A 19,239-nucleotide genomic window follows, 5' to 3' on the forward strand; every position below is an offset into this window, starting at 1 on the left:
GCCTCTTGCAGGGCTGTTGTTACTGGGTCTGTGCTTAGAAGGCATGCTTGGTTTAAGGACCAGTCTCTGCTTGATCATGTTAAAGACTTTTGGATGCTCCTTTACAGCAGGGCCGCCTATTTGGCAATAAGGCTGAAGAAGTTCTAAAAAAGATGGAAGATAAAGCTAAATCTATGCAAACTGTGAAATATTTCTTACAAGTGCAACCTCCTAGATTTAGTAGGCATTGGCCTACTAAGACCTGGTCCTTTCCAGTTCCTGCCAGAGCCACTACGGCCAAACCCAGACATTCCAAAAGCACCAGGTTTCAGTCCAAAGGGACTTTCAGAACTAAGCAATAGGGTGCTTCCACTTCCAAATCTGGAAACAACAAGGCACCACCCTATGGTAAACAGTCTCAATGACTTTCCTTTGAAATTACCAAGCACTTACCTCTTAGCCGCCCCTTGGGGGGAAAACTGGCTTTTCATTCAAGAAACTGGCAACTTATTACCCAGGAGAAATGGGTTTTAAATATCGTGTCCCAAGGATACAGATTTTATTTCCACATGTTGCCAACTCCAAACGGGTGGCCAGACCTGCCTCCAAATCAGTGGGCAGAGGGTCAGAAACAAGTACTTTCCCTCTTAAACATAGGACCTATTCAGCTAGTACCAGAAGAGGAAAAGGGACAAGGTTTCTATTCCAGACTTTTCCTGGTACCCAGAAAAGACAAATCATGGCATCCATTTCTGGACCTGTCTATTCTAAACACCTTTCTGGATATTCCAAAATTCAAGATGATGACTCTTCACCAGTTACTTCCTATGCTAGGCAAGGATGCCTGGTTGGCAACTCCCGACTTAAAAGAGGCTTACCTGCATGCATATCCCAATCAGGGAATCTTGCAGAAGATACCTATGCTTCAAAGCAGGCTGCATGCATTATCAGTTCTCTGCACTGCCCTTTGGCTCGTCTCCTGCGCCCAGGGTATTCACAAAATGCCTGGCTCCAGTAATTGCATTTTGCAGGCAAATAAATATTCAAATATATCCATGCCTGGACGATTGTCTAATTCAGGCAGAAAACTTGGCCATTCTTCTAAAACATCTGATGTTTGTAAAAAGAGTTCTAACATGTCTAGGGTGCATCATAAACAAAAAGAAATCTCAACTGGTACCCTCTCAAAAGATTACATTCCTGGGTGCATTCTTGAATACAACTGCCCAGATGACTTTCCTTATGCCAGAAAAGCAAATTCATTTGGTGACTTACTTCAAACAGGTGGCCACAAAAACCCTGCTATCTGCAATGCAAATACTGCAAGCCTTGGGGTTCATGGCCGCCTGCATTTTTCTAATTCCATATGTAAGACTGCATATGAGGAAACTTCAGTGGTACTTAAAAAGTTTGTGGAGTCAACATTGTCACAGCCTGGAAACAATGATTCCTGTCATACCTTGCCTGCATCTAGAGTTCCTACGGTGGGCAGAGGCCTGCCACCAAAACAAGGGACTGCCATTCACACCACCCCATGCCGACCAAACCCTAACTACAGACACATCAGACTATGCATGGGGGGCTCATCTGGCAGGGAAGTGCATTCAGGGAAAATGGAGCCCAAATCAAATGCACCTTCATATCAATCAAAAAGAAATGCTAGCTGTATAGAATGCACTGACAGCCTTCAAGGACTACCTTTATCCAGGACAATTACTGATAAAGACAGACAACACCACGGTTATGTGGTACATAAAGAAGCAGGTGGGGGGGGGGGTACACATTCCTACCCCCTCTGCAGACGAGCCATGGCATTGTGGAACATGGCCTTGAGCTACCAAGTGCAACTACAAGCTCAATTCCTGCCAGGAATGCAGAATATTCTAGCAGATGAACTAAGCAGAAATTTCATGGACCCTCACTAATGGAAACTGGAACCACAGATTTTTGACATGTTGGCATGCAAATGGGGGAGCCCAGACATAAAACTTTTTGCCTCACCCCAGAACTACCAGTTGGACAAGTTTTACCAAGAACTCATCACAAAAAAGCAGGAAAGTGGATGCTCTGTTCCTCAGCTGTAAAAACCTATCAGTGTATGCCTCCCCCCCCCCTGCCTTTGCTGTCCAAAGTTCTACTAATTGTCAAACAGGACAAACCAAAAATGATTTTGTTTGCTCCAGACTGGCCTCACCAACACCGGTACCCACTCATGCGCAGTGTGTCTCACATTCCTCCATGGCACCTGCCTCTCAGACACCTTCCTTACTGTCTCAGCAGGAGAACCAGATTCTGCACCCTCAGTTCCAAACATTGAACCTTGCAGCTTGGCTAATCACTTAAATTCCCCCTTAGCATCCCTCAGCAAACCTGTGATGGATGTCATCTTGGAGGTGAGAAGACCTAGTACTAGAAAATCTTATGCTGACAAATTGAAAAGATTCTTTGCCTGGAATCAATCTCAAGGGATGAGCACAGCAGTGCCCAATTTACCTCAGATTTTGCAATATTTAACTGAGATGCTTCATAAGGGCCTGTCTTTTTCTTCTATAAAAATCTATGCCTCAGCCATTTCAGCTCATTACAGCACAGACCCCCCCCTTCTCTCGTCCTCTTTTAAAGCAGTATCTCAGAGGGGCCAAAAACTTGAGACCACCCAGGAGATTTCCAACCCCAGCCTGGGACCATAACTTTGTATTGGAGAAACTCACTCTATCTCCTTTCGAGCCAGCTGCAACTGCAAACTTAAAATTTCTTTCCTGGAAAACAGCCTTCCTTTTAACAATCACTTCAGCTAGAAGGATATCTGAATTACAGGCCCTTATGGCAGTGGAGCCTTTCATCATCTTTCATGCGGGCAGGGTGTCACTCAGGGACCGATCCATCATTCATGCCCAAGGTGATATCCAGTGTGGCTCTTAATCAGTACATTCATTTGCCAACTTTCTTTCCCAATCCACAGAACAAGGGAGAGCGGATTCTGCATTCATTGGATGTTTACAGACAACTTAGATTCTACTTGGACAGGACTAAATCTCGAAGAAAATCTGAACAACTGCTGGTAGCATTTGCTGCAGGGGCAGATGGGAAGGCTATTTCAAAGCAAACCATTTCTAAATGGATAAGTCATTGTATTTATTTCAGTTGTAAGCACCATGGAAAAGCTATCCCCCAGGGGATCAGATCTCATTCCACCAGGGCTGCATTTACTTCAGCAGCCTTTCTCAGAGGTGTTCCTACCAGGGATATTCTAGAAGCTACTTCCTGGAGTTCAGTTCATGCTTTCACCAAGCATTATCACTTACCAATTTTCTCTAAATCCAGAGCTGGCTTTGCCACTGCTGTTTTGCAGAGCCTTATAGCTGGTCCTAATGCTGTATAAATCCATCCTCCCAACCTTAGCTTTGAGAATTTACCCAAATGTAATGACTGCAACAGTGAAACACGATGAACATAGTACAGTTGTATACACTTACCAGAAATGTAGATGTTCGAATGTATTCACTGTTGCAGTCCTGGTTACCCTCTCTCCAGCCCCCTGTTTTTCTTCTACTGTACCTCTTCTTTCTTTTACTATGCTTAAAAGCCATATATATAGTGCTCCCCATTTGGGGGCACCTGACATCTGGGGCAAGAAAAACTGATGTAATGGCATCGGCTGCATGTTTTATACCCTTGACAACCTGAAGTCATGGAAGGAGGACAGCAATCAATGCGGGACCCAAGTCTTTGTTAATCAGGCCGACTGAGGGCAACCTTCCAGCAGATTACCCAAATGTAATGACTGCAACAGTGAATACACTCGAACATCTATATTTATGGTAAGTGTACACAACTGTACTTTCCCACAGTTCCCATTTTTTATATGTAATTTTCTCCTACCCTTTTCTAAAGATTCCAGTTCTATTTGTTTTATCTCTGTTATTGTATTCACTTCTTCGAGTAAAGATGGTTTAGATTTTGAGTTCCATTTTCTAGTAATTGCTTTTTTGGCAGCCACCATAATTAGACTCATCAGGGTCTTACTATGTCTAGGCAGTTCCGATTCAGAATCATAGCTCAAAAAAGTAATTTCCTTAATAACACCAGTTTGTTCACCCAGTATCTCTGATAGAGCAGTCTCCAGGGAAACTTTAAAGTTTGCCAGCACATTACCCTCCCAGAAAATATGTTCCTAGTTACCTGTTTCTTCCCCATCACACCTCCAACATTTGGTGTCTACCTGAGGAAAAATTCTTTCGATTTTACAAGAGGTATAAATAAACCTATGTAAATACCTCCTAGCAAAAATCTTAAATCTTCTAGACTTTGTTGCATGTTTGTAAGATGTACAGTGTCTTTTTTGTGTATGTGAATTGCTTATCCAGTGTCTCTTCCCAAACATTTCTAATCTTCTTTGATTGATTCTTATAATTGTCATGCCATATTTTGTATGCTGTATTAATTATTCTTTTTGTAACAGCAACTTGTATTCTAGTGTAATCCTCCACCCTTGCCAGTAGCCCCTTAATACTACATATCTACTGTTTGTTTTATTCTGTTCTAAACTAATTGAACTCCTCATGCATTTAATACAAGTATTCCTCTTCTCCTTTGTCCCAGGTGTTCTGCTGAATAACCATCCTGAAAACCTTTCTTTATCAAATTCACATGTTCAGTTCTTTGCAAATGTGCCTCCTGTAGCATAGCTATTTGCGTTCTACATTTTTTAACTATAGTTCACTATTCTTTCTTTTTTGTTTATATTTGAGACCATTAAAATTTCAAGATAATATTGAAAGAATCAGTATGTTAAAAAGTTATTATTCCCACCTTTTATTTGTAATAGTTTTTTTTTTGTTAAATATCTAGTTCCAGCTTTTGTGTTACATGCAAACACTGTTTGGCAAGTTGACCTTTTATACAGTTGTTTCTTGTCATATCCATTTGAGCATATGTTGCATCATACAAAACATTTTGTTCTAGTGAAAGCCCTCAAAGAAAAAAAATGAGTACACCCCAAAAACCTATTAGCCTAATATTAACACACAAAACTATGTACATATTCAAATACTGAAGTTTTACCTTCCTAATTAGGAACAGTTGTCCCTGACATACAACCACACTCAAAGACTTGGGTTAACAAAAAAGAAAGGTTATCCATGCTAAGGTGCATGGTATAGCCCGTGCTTCAACGAAGCGCTGTCTGGTTTTGTCTTCGCTTTATTGCTCTCCCGGAATGAATAAAATACCTGAATGCATTCAGAAAACAGTATCTCCTAGCCATTGAAAAAGCTATTAAAAGAAAGAAGTATTCTGTTTTTATTGCTCATTATCAGTTTGTCTCCATGGAGACATAAGAATCAGATACAGGGTTGCATTTACAAGTATTTATCTGATAGAGAAGAGCTTTATGATACTCAATGTTCTTTTTTATTTATTTGCTTTCTCTTAAAACTTATTACTAGATAAAGCCAAGAGCCTTAATTCAGCCATTCCCCCATGCAGGAGTGAGAACAAGCACATACTTTTTTTCTTGTATCATGCTCTTTTGAACAGATTTTTCTTTTTATTTCTCAAAACTGAACAAGGAGAAGGAGAAAAAAAGAAAAACGGGCACCTGTTTACTTTAGTATCCCTATTATACTTGAAAATAGCTGAGATGCAGATATCATGCACTATACAAATATTATTTTTAAGAACAAAAGTTTATTTCATTTAGTTAACTCTTTCCTTCCTCTTCGCCTCTCTTAAGTATTCATCCAGTCATTAATGATATGAATTAGGGCATCTGCTTCCTGTACAGGTTTAACAAAGTCAAAAAAGTCCAATATTTCCATTTTTTTTTGTTCTGTCATGTTTCACAGATATTATTATTTTTTTTAATCCCACATTTATTTGTCAGTTTCCAATTTGCTGGTTTTATTCTTGTTTATCTCAATCTCCCAAAGCCAGTCTTTGCTTCCTTTCAATGTACTCTATGTTCTTGTAGTCAACGCTTGTGTTTTTTTCTGTTGAAACACTGAAAGGGTTTCACTGGCACAGTCTGTCTGTGGTCTTTATTACCAGAAGAACATGAAGCGGAATCTCCTTCTGTTTCACAGCTCACTTTTTGTTAGACAAACCTTTGTATTTCCTCCTTAGCATGTTCTTCTTTATTTTGTCCCTCCAGGAAAGAATATTCTGAAGATAACCGGTTACATCAGTTTTAATCTCATTCCTGCTTCCCTGATTAGTGGAATAAATTTACTCCTGTTCTACCTAGTGTACAGCGAGTAATCATTTTCCACAAATACTCTACTGTCTCCCACTTTTAGTACATTCCTTCTGCTATAGTTTTCTCAGAATCAGCTGCTTCTGCTGGTAGGATTGCATTTTTACTGTTAAAGGTCTAGGTTGTTTTCTCATGGCCAGGTTTGGAGCACACACACACTGTGCCCTTTCAATTAACATCTCCTGCTGTGGAATACCAGTCCAGCTGCTTATTTGTTTTTTTCATAAAATTAATACAGTCTATTCCTTCCAGCCTCTGTGGTATAGCAGAAAATCTTAGGATCTAAAGTAGTTTACTTCATTTGCTCTTCAACCTGTGGGTATATGGATCCATATCGGATCCAAGACGGCAGCTTCAACAGCATGTGATCCAAGCTCCCAGCTCCTCCCTTACCCATAATACACCTCCATCTCCTTCCTTCCCTCAGATCTCGTTTGCCATGGCTTAGCCTAGCATTGTGGTCTTGGAGCACCAGGCGTGGTGCTTGTTTCAATAGCGTTTTTTTTTTTTGGATTTTTGGGTAAGAGCGAACTTTTTTCTTCTAGTGTTAGGTCAGGGTTTCCCTTTCCTTTACCTCACCTTCCTCGTGTTGCGTCATAAAAAAATGTTAGTGTCTTGCTTAGTAGTGTGTGTGTATTTGGGTCTGTGAGAACCATTGCTTTCTTTTTGTATATGGCTGAGCAGAATAAACTTGTCTTTACGAAGTGCTCAGAGTGTGGCCACAAGCCGTCCCCAGCAAATGGCCGCACTCTGTGCAAGGTATGCTTGGGAGTCCCTAATCTCTCTACTGACTGTTCTATTTGCACGGGTTTTAAACCACGGGCCTTGAAAGATCGCAAGGCCAAACTTATGATGAAGGGACTTCTTTCTGCTTCGGGGATGGCTGTCACTACAACCACTGCAGTCACGGCAGTCACTGCTTCTACTTCATCCACCACGTCTTCCTCCCAGGTCAGGACTCATCCTCCTGCTCAGAGGCCTGTGGAAGGGGAACTATTAAGAAAGGACAAAGCAAGAAAGAGATCCCCTGACCAGTCGGGTCCATTGGATCCTCCACAGAAACTTCAGGCTGTTTCCAGGCCTAGTCCTCCCTGGCTCCAATCGCCAAGGTTGTCACCGGAGGCAGAGTAGACTAGACCTTCTTCCAGGGCATCAGTGCACTGACCTTTGAGGTCGGCATCAGTGGCTTCTTCCTCGCACTCCACCAGGAGTTTAAGTGAAGCGGAGATGGACAAAATGCTGAGAAGATTTATTCGCACCCAGATCCAGATGGGAGTCTTGCCAGCCCTCTCTCCCTCTGGAGTGAGTAGCTTGCTTCCTTTTTTCACCCCAAAGCTTGCTTCATATTTTCACCCCAATAACTCCTTCTCCAATCCAACCCCCGGTATTGGACTTTTCAGATCCAAGAGGTCTTGGAGTCAGGGGGTCTGCACCAGTGGAGCCTTGTACCTCGATGCTGGCCATTGCCTTGAGCACGTCTGATCTGACTAGTTTGGACCCACGCTGCTCTCTGAGCCATAGTCTGGGCCAAGGTGGGGTTCCCATCGGCTCCGACCATGTCAGGTCATGGTCCCCCCTTTGGTGTCTCGGCACCTGCAGGCTCGGCTCTGATTCCACCATCTGTTCCAGGGAGTGCAGCTTCCTTACTGGTGGCCCAGGAGGCTCGTTCTCCTTCAGCATTCGATGTTGTGGAAAGGGTCCTCTCGAGTGACTTGAGACCCCTGACTATTTCCTCGGATTCCGCCCTCGGCCATTTTGTCCATTCAGGGACAGCCCGTGCCTGATGTGTCCCAGCCAGTTCCCCTTGCAGAGCAACAGACAGTCTGTGAGTCCACTCTGAAGAGTCCCACCAAAGAGGCTCCTCACAAATGGACGTGCAAAAGGAGGCGCCTGGATTCCTCTCTAGAATTCCTCACTGAGGACACCGACTTGGAAGAAGGGGAAGGCCCCCCCCAGATCACCCCCCGACGATATCTCCTTTGAAGACATCATGGAAATCCTATACCAATGGGGGTGGTCGCCCCCAAGCCTACCTCAGACAAGTCTGTGTTTCTGGAGGCCTTCGGCATGGGCCCGTCTACTTCTTGGGTGTCCCCTCCCGCAGATCCATTGGTGGACTTTATCACCACCCAGGCATGGAAGGAACCAGACACTGTGGAGCCAATTCCGAAGCACCCAAACAGGATCCTAAGTCCCCCTTCAGATAGACCTAGTTGGACCAAAGGGTCCCCTGTAGATGCTATGATAGCACCAGCCGCCACCAAGAAAGAACTAGCTCAAGAAAATTCTACGGTCCATCCCCCCGACCGAGAGTCCAGGACATTGAATCACCTAGGGAGGTGGGTGTATGCTTCAGCCACCTTTTCCATAAGGGCGCTGAATTATTCGGCACACGTTACCTGACTGGAGCGCAACCTTGTCAAAGAGCTAGCTGAGTTGTCCCTGGAGTCCATGTCGCTGCAGGATAAGTGCACATGCTCCATGAAGATGGCCACTCTAAAAGTATCCAACACATCCATACACCTCCTTTCACATGCCAGCGAAGGAGCAGCAAGGACGGCCGGGTCTGGCGCTGCCATGAGGTGTCACACTTGGCTCAGGCTGTGTCAGTTCACAAAGCCCTTTAAGGCGTCATTTGTGAATGCCCCTTATGATGGTTCTTCCTTGTTCGGGAAGACCGTTCGCGAGACATTGGTCCAGAGCGAAAAGGATGGGAAGACACTGTCTGCCGTTGGGATCCACTTCTCTCATACTCAAAGATCCTTCTCCAGGAATCAGCGAGGGCAAAAGAAGATGTGGTTCCGGAAATCTCAGTATTCCCGGGATGCTCAGGACTCATCTTCCCCCAGAGGCAGAGGGGGTTTTGATAGACACCGGCTCAGAGGCTGAGGCGGTCCGTGGAACGTGGGGTCTTGCAAACCCTTCTCAGACAGGCCCACGTGAGGAACGTGGGGTCTCGGCAAGCATTCTCAGACAGGCCCGCACAGCAGCCCTGAGGGTTTGCCCGACTGCTCTGCTCTAGAGCCAGTCAGGGGTCATCTTTCATTGCACCTAATGGCATGGGAGCCATGTCAACAGACTGTTGGGTGCTTCAGATCATATCCAGAGGCTATTCTGTCCCCTTTGTGGAATCTCCTCTTCCACCAAAACATCTCCCAGACGTACCACCTGGGCAAAGGGAGGTAACAGCACTCGAAATAGACAAGCTGCTAAAGAAACGAGTCATCCAACCCATCCTTCACGACCAGTCCAGATCAGGCAACTACTCCATGTTCTTTTTGGTGCCAAAAACAATGGGGACATAAGACCTATTCTAGATCTTTCCACCCTCAACCTGTCAGTTACCAAAGAGAAGTTTTGGATGGTCACATTGCAATCAGTCCTGTCTCACCTGCAAGAGAAAGACTGTATGTGCTCGATAGAGCTCCAGCATGCGTACTACCATATAAAGATTCACAGATGCTCCAGGAGGTTCCTCAGCTTCCGGCTAGGGGCCAATCATTGTGGGTTTTGAGCCCTATCCTTCGGTCTCACCACAGCCCAGAGGGTATTCACCATGGTCATGGCAGTTGCAGCGGTTCACCTGAGACTTCAGGGAATACAGGTCTTCCTGTACCTGGACAATTGGCTCCTTGTTGCTCCCACCAGGCGTTTACTTTTTCACGCCAGAGACTACTTTTTGAAGCTGTCAGTCCACCTGGGAATCACTATCAACACAGCAAAATCTTCTCTGATCCCAGTTCAGGTTCTAGCGTACATTGGAGCAAGGATAGACACTTTGCAAATGAAGGTTTTTCTAACCCCGGAGAGAATTCGGATCTTACGACTCCATGTGTCCTTGATCATTCAGTCACACCTCTTGTCCACAGAGACAGTACTACGAGCTCTTGGTTCCATGGCAGCCACAATTACCCTTCTTTCTTGTGCTCCTCTCCATATGCGGGTTCTACAGTGGACATTAACGGTCCAATGGTCATGGTTAGATCTGCCGTTGACTTATCCAATACACATCAGCAGGGCTGGCAGGGAGTCCCTCCACTGGTGGATGCACTCCTTGGAACTGGCTGAGGGACGTCCATTTATTGCAGCCCCTCCCCAAGCCACCGTGACCACAGATGCCTCCTAACTAGGGTGGAAGGGCATTGCTCGGGAATGACAGTCCAAGGCACGTGGTCCCTGAACGAGACCAAGTTGCATATCAGTGTCCTAGAGATGAGGGTGGTCCTTTTAGCGTTGCAGGCCCTTCATGCCTTTCTCCCTGTAGGAACTATTGCAATTCAGTCAGACAACATGTCAGTAGTCTGGTACATCAACAAGCAGGGAGGAACCACATCTTATCCCCTTTGTCGTGAGGCCATGAGAGTGTGGGAATGGGCAATCACCACCAGCCGGTTTCTGGTAGCAACGCACATTCCAGGACAGTCCAACATACTGGCGGACAAACTGAGCAGGACTATTCTGATGCCTTATGAGCTGTCTCTGAATCCTTCGGTAGTGGAGCAGATCTTCCTCGAGTGGGGTTAGCCTTGCTGCGATCTCTTCGCATTTCCTTCCAATGCAAAGTGCAGCGATTTCTTCACTCTAAATCCCCCACAGGGGGAGTCCACCAGAGACACTCTAGTTCATGTTTGGCCTCCCCGTCTTCTCTATGCTTGCCCCCCCATTACCTCTTATTTCAAAATTCCTCCAGAAAGCTCTTAGGCTGGGGAGCAAAGTGATCCTCATTTCCCCGTTTTGGCTTCGCCAAGTATGGTTTCTCTTCCTTTGTTCTCATCTTCTGGCTCCTCCGTGGATCCAGTTCCAGATCTCATGCAAACCTGGACAGTCTAAAGCTCACTGCTTGGCTGCTGCAGTTCCTGTGATAGCTAAGACTCCCGGTTTATCCTCTCCAGTCAAGACTATTCTGGTGGCAGCTCACAAATTGTCTACAAGGAAGCTTTACCACAGTAAATAGAAGCATTTTTCCATCTGGGCTTCTCAAAGGGATCTGGATCCCTTCACAGCTCCCGTCCCATCGGCGTTGGAATTCTTGGCATTTATATTTCATCATGTGGCTAACTATTCTACTGTGAAAGTTCAGTTGGCTGCCAATTCTAACTTTCATATTAGGGAGAGCATGTTTTTTTTTAGCATCCTCTAAACTTTGTAAAACCTTTATTAAGGGTACCTTTCTTTTAAGACCCCCCCCCTGGTGAAGGATCCTTACCCCCCCCCCTTGGGACCTGACTTTGGTTTTACAGGTTCTGGTTGCACCTCCCTTTGAGCCAGCTGCGTCAGTAGACCTAAAATTGTTATCTTGGAAAAAAACCTTCCTAGTAGCTATCATCTTGGCTAGGAGGGTTTCAGAACTTCAAGAGTTGTCTATCAAAGCTCCATATATGGTCTTCCATAAGGACAGAGTGTCACTTCGTACCATTCTATCCTTTCTCCCCAAAGTGGCTTCTCAGACTAATATCAACCAGACTGTTAATTTACCTGTGTTCTTCCCAAATTTTCAGAACAGGGGTGAATTTAAATTGCACTTGTTAGATGTACATAGACAACTGAGATTTTACTTACATAGAACTAAGACCTTTCACAAGTCCAACCAGTTATTTGTGTCTTACTCTAAACCCTTACTGGGCAAACCAATCTCCAAGGTAACTTTGGCTCGATGGATCTCTCATTGTATTCTTCAGGTATACAAAGACAAGGGTATGTCACCTCCGGGTCAAGTAAAAGCACATTTTACCAGATCCATGGCTACCTCAGTGGCTTTTTGGTCCAGGTTGTCTCTGGACGATATTTGTTCTGCGGCTACTTGGTCCTTGTCTCATACCTTCATTTTGCACTATAAACTGGACAGGATATCTAGAGGGATTGCCTCCTTTGGCTCTGCGGTGCTCCTGAATATACTTGAGGGCCACCCAGGTGTTTAGTAGCCGAGGACTCTGTCCCACAGGTTAAAGAGCAAATGAAGTAAACTACTTCAGATAAAGAAGTTATGTACTCACCATAACGTTCCATCTGAGTAGTTGTACTTCATTTGTCTTCAACTGCCCCCCCTCCTTCCCCCTGACTTTATCATTGTTTTTTACTCTGGTAGGTGGGAGAGAGCGCCTCTGTGGCGTATATAACCTGTTGTGGTAAGGTCTAATTGGGTCGGGCTTAGGTTGATGGTGCAGCAAACTCGATCTGAGGGAAGGAAGGAGATGGAGGGGTATTATGGGTAAGGGGAGGAGCTTGGAGGTTAGATCAGATGCTGGTGAAGCTGCCATCTTGGATCCGTATACCCACATGTTGAAGACAAATGAAGTACAACTACTCGGATGGAATGTTATGGTGAGTACATAACTTCTTTTTTTCCCTGCATGCTCTGTCTTCTAATTCCGTTATTTTTTGAAACATCTTTTCTTGGGCAGTGTCATATTTAGCCAGCCTTTTCTTCATTTCGACCTCTGATTTCTGCAGTTTTATCACCTCATCTGAGTATAGCTTCTTCCATTTTATCCAGGCTTTTATTTAAGTTGATATACCCCATTACTGTTTTGTATATTTAATCAGCTCTTGAGTACATTTGATGTATTTTTCTCTAGATTACTGGAAGTCATGTCTTGCAACAAAGCTGGAGCCTGCACTTCTTTTTGTTACAGCTACAGAATTCTTCCCAGTCAGTGTTTTTTCCTCACCTTTTGTGGTTGATTTTCTTTCAGGTTCTCTGAATTTCTTTTTTGCTGGCATCCAACCAGTACACATATTAGCCAGTTACTGAAATTTGCCCAAAAAATGAGTTTGCTCTCTCTTTTTAGTTTCTATTTTCACACTGGGACAGCTTTAATTCAGCTGCTACTCAATGTGCAGCCATCTTGGAAGTCTCTCCTGTTTATTTTTGATCATTTTATATCTTGTGGGTGCAAAACTGAGGTAATTCAGTGACATCTAGGACAGGGATCTCAAACTCACAGCCCACAAGCAGCCTTCAAACCAGCATCATTATGGATGAGGGAAACAACTGCACTTCTTTTCTAGTTACACTTTTTGCATTTTTGTCTTGGAGATTATGGCTCTTGTCTGAGTTTGCCAGTACTCATACAGAGCCAGTGGCTGATTGAGACTCCTGATCTAGGATACGTCTGTATTATTGTTTACTAGCTGTAAGGCAGTGATATAAAAATGTAATGTAAATTGACCTGAAAAATATTCGCTTATAGAATATATGTAATTTGGGAACATAATTTGCAGCCTGTGTCTGAAACATAATTTTTTTAAGCAAGTACACTGTTAACAGTTTCTTATTTTTTTCTGACATTTCAGCTAAGTGACTTGCCTGAGAGTTCTCCAATCAACATAGTTCAGACTCCCATCCCTATAACAACATCTGTACCCAAACGTGCAAAAAGTCAAAAGAAAAAAGCTCTGGCAGCAGCACTTGCTACCGCCCAAGAATATTCTGAGATTAGTATGGAACAAAAAAAACTTCAGGTATGTAAACATGAAATTACCTAGAGATAAATAAATAAAAGATTAAAGGGGATTTGAGTGTTTATGGTTGGCAATCATGATGTGAATATTATTAAACTGATGGCTCTGATCATGGTGAATGTTTGTGCTTCAGGTATATTACAATTTAGGGGGTGCAGTTAAGTACACCTCAAGATTCTGTTTATTTTTCCATAGTACTAAACCTTTTAATGTTTTATTTGTATTATAAATATGTGTCTAACTCTCAAATATAGTGGGCAAATAGTATAAAAGAAAAACATTTTCAGGATTAAAAAAAAATAATCCTGTTTAGTTAATGTTCATTGACTTTTACTTTCCAGAGATGCTGTGGCTGTTAACTGAAGCAGTTCTAAAGTATTTCTTGTTCCTCAGTAAAGGCTGCTACTAGTGAATTAAAGTCTACATGGCTCTGGGTCCAGTAAGGTAGCTGACAACACTTGAAGGTCTGTGTGCCTAGTCTGCCTTTTAAACTGAGTTTGAGATTTGGTTTGAGTGTGACCATTGTGGCCACAAAGGGCAATGTATGCCATAAGTCATCCATGTGATTACTAATAGTTTGGCAGGAAAGATTGTGGAGCAAATAGCTAGACGGTCTGAATAGCTAGCTGTAAGGTGCAAAACGCTAGGAAGCATATTAGCTTTCCCAGAACTACCATCCATGTCAAGAGCCAGCAGTACAGGGAACAACTGGAAAGAACATTACAGCTTCTGACTTAATGAACTGTAAATAAACAGACTTGTAGTTTAGATTCTGGGAGATGAGAAGAAGAGGATGGCTTATATGGGAGGGATTGGCTCCAACTTATCCCAAAGGGAACTGCATCTTTGAATAACAAGCTGGAAAAGTAGATCAGGATGGAAGAAAAGGTTAGAACTTGTTGAAGGATAGGAATACAAAGGAGCAAATGAACTTTGAGGATAAAAGCATGTGGGAAACAGTGGAGTAAAACAGATAATTGGTGTAAAGGTTGGAGGATGTTGCTTATTTGTTCTGGGTGCTTGGGAAAATAGTGAGTTGTAAGCAATCATAGCAGAAGGAAAGGCAGACGAGGGCATCTGAAACTTAAGTTTATAGAAAAGGGTGGGACTCTGTGTTACCAGGGAATATAATCCCCTATAATAAAAGTGGGTATATAGAAGTAGCATAGATGTTTCAAATGTGTAGCAAAGAATGACACAGAAATGGAAGGAGAATATGTCTAGATGAAGAACACAGATAAATGTTAGGTTGTCCTTGTGGTCATGATGGAGGGGAAAAATATGAGAGCTGGTGGGGAGACATTATCTGAAAACCCCAAAATCTAGATGAAAGAGAAACAAACTAAATGCAAATGGATTAAATGGGGCAATAGGAAAAGGGCACTAATACAAGCCTTCAACTTTCCACAAAATTGCCTGGAATATCCTTTCATGTAGGTCTGCGAGGAAAATGACAGAGTGAAAGGGATGGGTCAAGGCACATTTATATAGCTGATAGTAGAAGATAACCAAGAGAGGAAAAATAAAAGACACCATCCATATTGCACAAGATCTAGGAGGTAAAACTTTTCAAGTAAATATTTCTGTAGCAATGACCTTGCTCCATTGTGGTTTATTTTGAGGTCAAAGGAAACAGTGAGAATGGAAACTAAAATGGTGTGTAAGGCAAGAGAAGCAGGAATAGAAAATAAAATGTTGACATGTAGGCAGACAGTAAAAAAAAGTAAATAATGAGGATAACCAGAATGACCAGATTTATTTATTTTTTTTTTTTTGGGGGGGGGGGGTTGACCTATGTAATCCATGGAAGGAATGGTATGGAAGGGGATGTAGAACATATTTGTTAGGAAAACTGGATGGAAGAAAAGGCAAATCTCACTAAAGGAAGATAGTTCTTAAAACAATTGAAAAGGCTTAATGGACATGAAGAAAGGAGATTAAATTGTGGAGAGAATTTGAAAAATTTTAAAAGGAGGCTGCTATAAGTGAGCTAAGCATATGCTACTATGGATGGGATGTGGGTACAAGGAAACAAAAAAGTCACAGTGATTCCAAACTAATTATTTGCATTGGGGTCACAAGGGGGAAAGAAAGCAGAGGTTACATGCATGGGAAGGAAGAATGGAACTAGATGGGGAAAAAGACTTTTAAAATAATGAAATTGGGAAGGGTGGAGATGGAACAAGTGGCACTATGAAGGACAGTGTTTAAGAAACCAACAAACTACCCAAAAGAATACCTAAAACGCTAACTTGAATATTAACAGATTCTCTCGCTGATATGTTCAGCATCTCTCTAGCAGATTGAAGTTGTGGCAAGTGGTGGTGCAGCTTTTTAGTTATGCATCTCTATTATTTGTTAATTAACTAACTACTGCTTGGATACCCTTTGATCTGCAAGCCAAGTTATGGGACGTATCAGATGATACAGCTGGAAAAAGACAAAAGATACAATTTTTTTTAATCTTTTTCTAGGTTATTTTTAACCTCCAGTTTTGCTGACCATCAGGCCTCTGCTCAGCAAGAGACCATGCCCATTTCCTCTTCATCTTCAGGGATTTCACCTGGAACCAAGGCAAGAGATTCCAGGATTGGGGAGTATCATTCAAACAGCCATGATGATGCTTTCTGCTCTCACCAGCTTCCCAGCTGTGAGAGCATTTTGAATGGCTTAACCCCATCGTTTGCCAGTACTTTGTCACAAATGTGGCTCTCATTGCTTTCCCCTTGAGAGTACATGCTTCTGTACACTTGATATGAAGGCTCTTACCTATTCTTGTCTTGATGAGCAAAATAAAATTGTACTTTTTGACTTGTGTAGTTTTATGACAGTGGACATGGGGGTATAGAGTTCCCTGTAACTGCAACTTGAAATACATTACTGTGGCTGCATTTTCACTATTTTTGGTGGTCACACATCATAGGTGATCACAAGAAATGGCTGTCTGAGAGGGAAGTCTATGAAGGAGAGCAATTGGTAGGTTCATTACAGTAAAATGATCATTGCTGTGTGGCTTGGCGGGGAGGGGGAGTATGAGCTGCAGCATAGTGCCAGAGAATTCGTTGAAGTACATTATTGTGATCATTTGATGGTAATCATTTGATCACTACTGTAGTACCCTTGGTTATATGGGTTGTATCTAGCAAAGAATATAACAGCTAGCCAGCTTCAAAAGCTTAAGGGTACCTTATGTGCACCCAAACCACTGACGGCTTGAATAGAGCTGCAGAAAACCAATGGTTTGGCTACCAAGTGTTTTAGAATTTTCCTGGAGAAGAGCACTCCTCTTGAGGGCTTTCAAGGATTGATGGTTGGCTAACATTTCTCCATTGTGGGGCAGATAAGTTCCCTTCTGGGGGGGACCCCATCCATAATTTATTTTATGACTAAACCTTTTTCTTAGTCACTGAAATTTTAATTTTCTTGGACTGTCACATACATTTTCTGTAAGTTGAAAGAACATGCTTATAGTTTTCACTTGTATGTAAAACATGTTGAAAGACATAACTTACTAAGTTTTTGTGAGAAAAAAATATTACCTTGTGTTTTGGGGCTTTGGTAACTGCATATTGTGCTTGTCATTGTATTTTTGTAGTGAAACTACTTACTGTTTAATAGTTACTTTTTACCAACTACTGCTATGAGTTGTATCTGGACTTCAGGCTTCATTTTCACTTTTACCATGGAACAACTTACCAGATCTTTTGTTCTTTCTTCTTCTGGCCACAGTAAGAAGAAAATTTCCAGTCAGCCTTTTGTCTGTTCACCAGGCTATGATTTTGCTTCATTCGCAGATGGTGATGCTGCTGTGGCCATTTCTGATTCCCTAAACCACTCATCTTCTTTCTTGGTTTTCATTGCTGTAGTTCCTTTAGCCACCATGAACCAGGGTTCAGAAATATCTTCTCTGGCTGTTGGAATGACCTAAGAACCACTGCTGTCGGTCTCAAAGAAAAGTGCTGAGAATGATTGTTTGCCTAGCTAGACTCTGTGCCTCTTCCCCAGGGTGATGTTCCTCTCAGTATTCAGTCTGCTTCTTTGAAAATTCATTTTCAAAAGAAGCACAGAGATAAACATGTGTCTTGTCCATCCCAGTCACTTTAAACAGAGATGATTTCAAGCTCTTAATCCCTCTCATTTTGGTTTTACTGGTAAAAGAAAATGTTTTTTTTTTTCTGGAGATTCCAAGTATTATGAGCAGAGCAATTAGTGTGAAGGAACCACTTTTATTTTTTCTCCTCAGGAGACCGTTTCTTTTTCAGAGGAAAGTGTTTCTTTTGATTGCCCCTAGGAGTAATTTTCTTTTTCTTAAAACATATGTAGGATGAGCTAGTTGTTTCGGTGGGAACAAAATGACATTGCATTGTCTATGACAAATTATTATGATGTATCACAACTAAGATTTCCTCATCCCAGTCCAATTCCTTCAGTTCTTCCATTTTTGGAGGTTGTTTTAATTACAGCCTATAGCATGTCTCACAGTCAGCCTGCATCCCCTAAGACGACAGATTTATCATATAATTCCTCAGTATGACAGATATTTTATTTTCTAATCCCAGATCTGACCCTGCAGTGATTTATTTGATAAATGCTGGTGCAGCTAAACATTTAGTAAATGTTAATTACTCCCCTTCTGATACAAAAGGGAAAGCATGTGATAGATTTGAGTAAAGTGTTTATTTACTTGTCAAGATCACATATTTAAGTTTTTGATTGCTTCATTTGAGAATACGAGGAACATGATAGCCACTTACTATTCTTAATTTTTTCCTCTGAATACGTTTATTGCTTCTGTATTTCAAGTGACCAAACATTCTTTGAAGTGTGCTTATGACTCTGCTGATAACTCACCCAGAGCAGCTACTAATGGAATAGTTATGAGAATTTTGCTAAAATTTACATGAAGTTGTAACACCTGAAATTCTGAATTCATCTTTGGATTGGGAGGTTGTTTTAGGACCATCTGCTGCTTAGGTTCTAAAAAGGTGTGATGAGAGAAGAAAACCAATTCAATGAGTAGCTCAGATTTTTCATTCTTCCTTCTCCAGGATTATTAAATTTATCCACCTTTCGTATGGCCTTTAAAGAACCATATAAACACAGCAGAAGTCTGGTAACCAGACATTAAAAAATAGCAAGGAGGCTACAGAAAGAAAGGGGAGGGCTTCCCAGAAATCGGGACAGTCCCGCAAGTCTGAATGACTACTGCAAGTTGGTTCATCTCACCAGATTTCTACATGAGAAAGGTTCATTGATACCTAAAATCAATTTGGTTTCAACATGAACAGCCCCTGAATTTTCGGATTCCTTTTTTTTTGGGGGGGGGGGTTTGTAAAGACCAGTTATATTTGCATCCAGGTCTCCCATTTTCCCTTCCAGCTCCAGCCCAGTTATTAAATACAGATGCCTCTGAATTTACTTGGGAAGCTGTGTCTGTGGAGGTAAAAGTACAGAGTCTTTGGAACAAAAAAAAAAAACACATACCAAAACACACAAAAATAAAAGAGGTGGCAGTCATAAATGCACTCAGTCCCCAGGTCCTTTAC

General features: G+C 42.4%; 1 protein-coding gene across 1 annotated transcript in view; it reads left to right on the plus strand.

The window, feature by feature from the left end:
• SECISBP2L (SECIS binding protein 2 like) overlaps positions 1–19,239 on the plus strand; it is a 1,453,372-nt gene that overhangs the window by 610,772 nt on the left and 823,361 nt on the right. The window contains exon 10 of the mRNA XM_044077590.1: positions 13,526–13,693. Coding sequence (XP_043933525.1) covers positions 13,526–13,693 — 168 coding nt within the window. The remainder of the gene's footprint in view (positions 1–13,525; positions 13,694–19,239) is intronic.

This window comes from Protopterus annectens, chromosome 7.part0 (genome assembly GCF_019279795.1).
Source record: "Protopterus annectens isolate FY-2018-M chromosome 7.part0, PAN1.0, whole genome shotgun sequence".
In the NCBI taxonomy this organism is placed as follows: Eukaryota; Metazoa; Chordata; order Ceratodontiformes; family Protopteridae; genus Protopterus; species Protopterus annectens.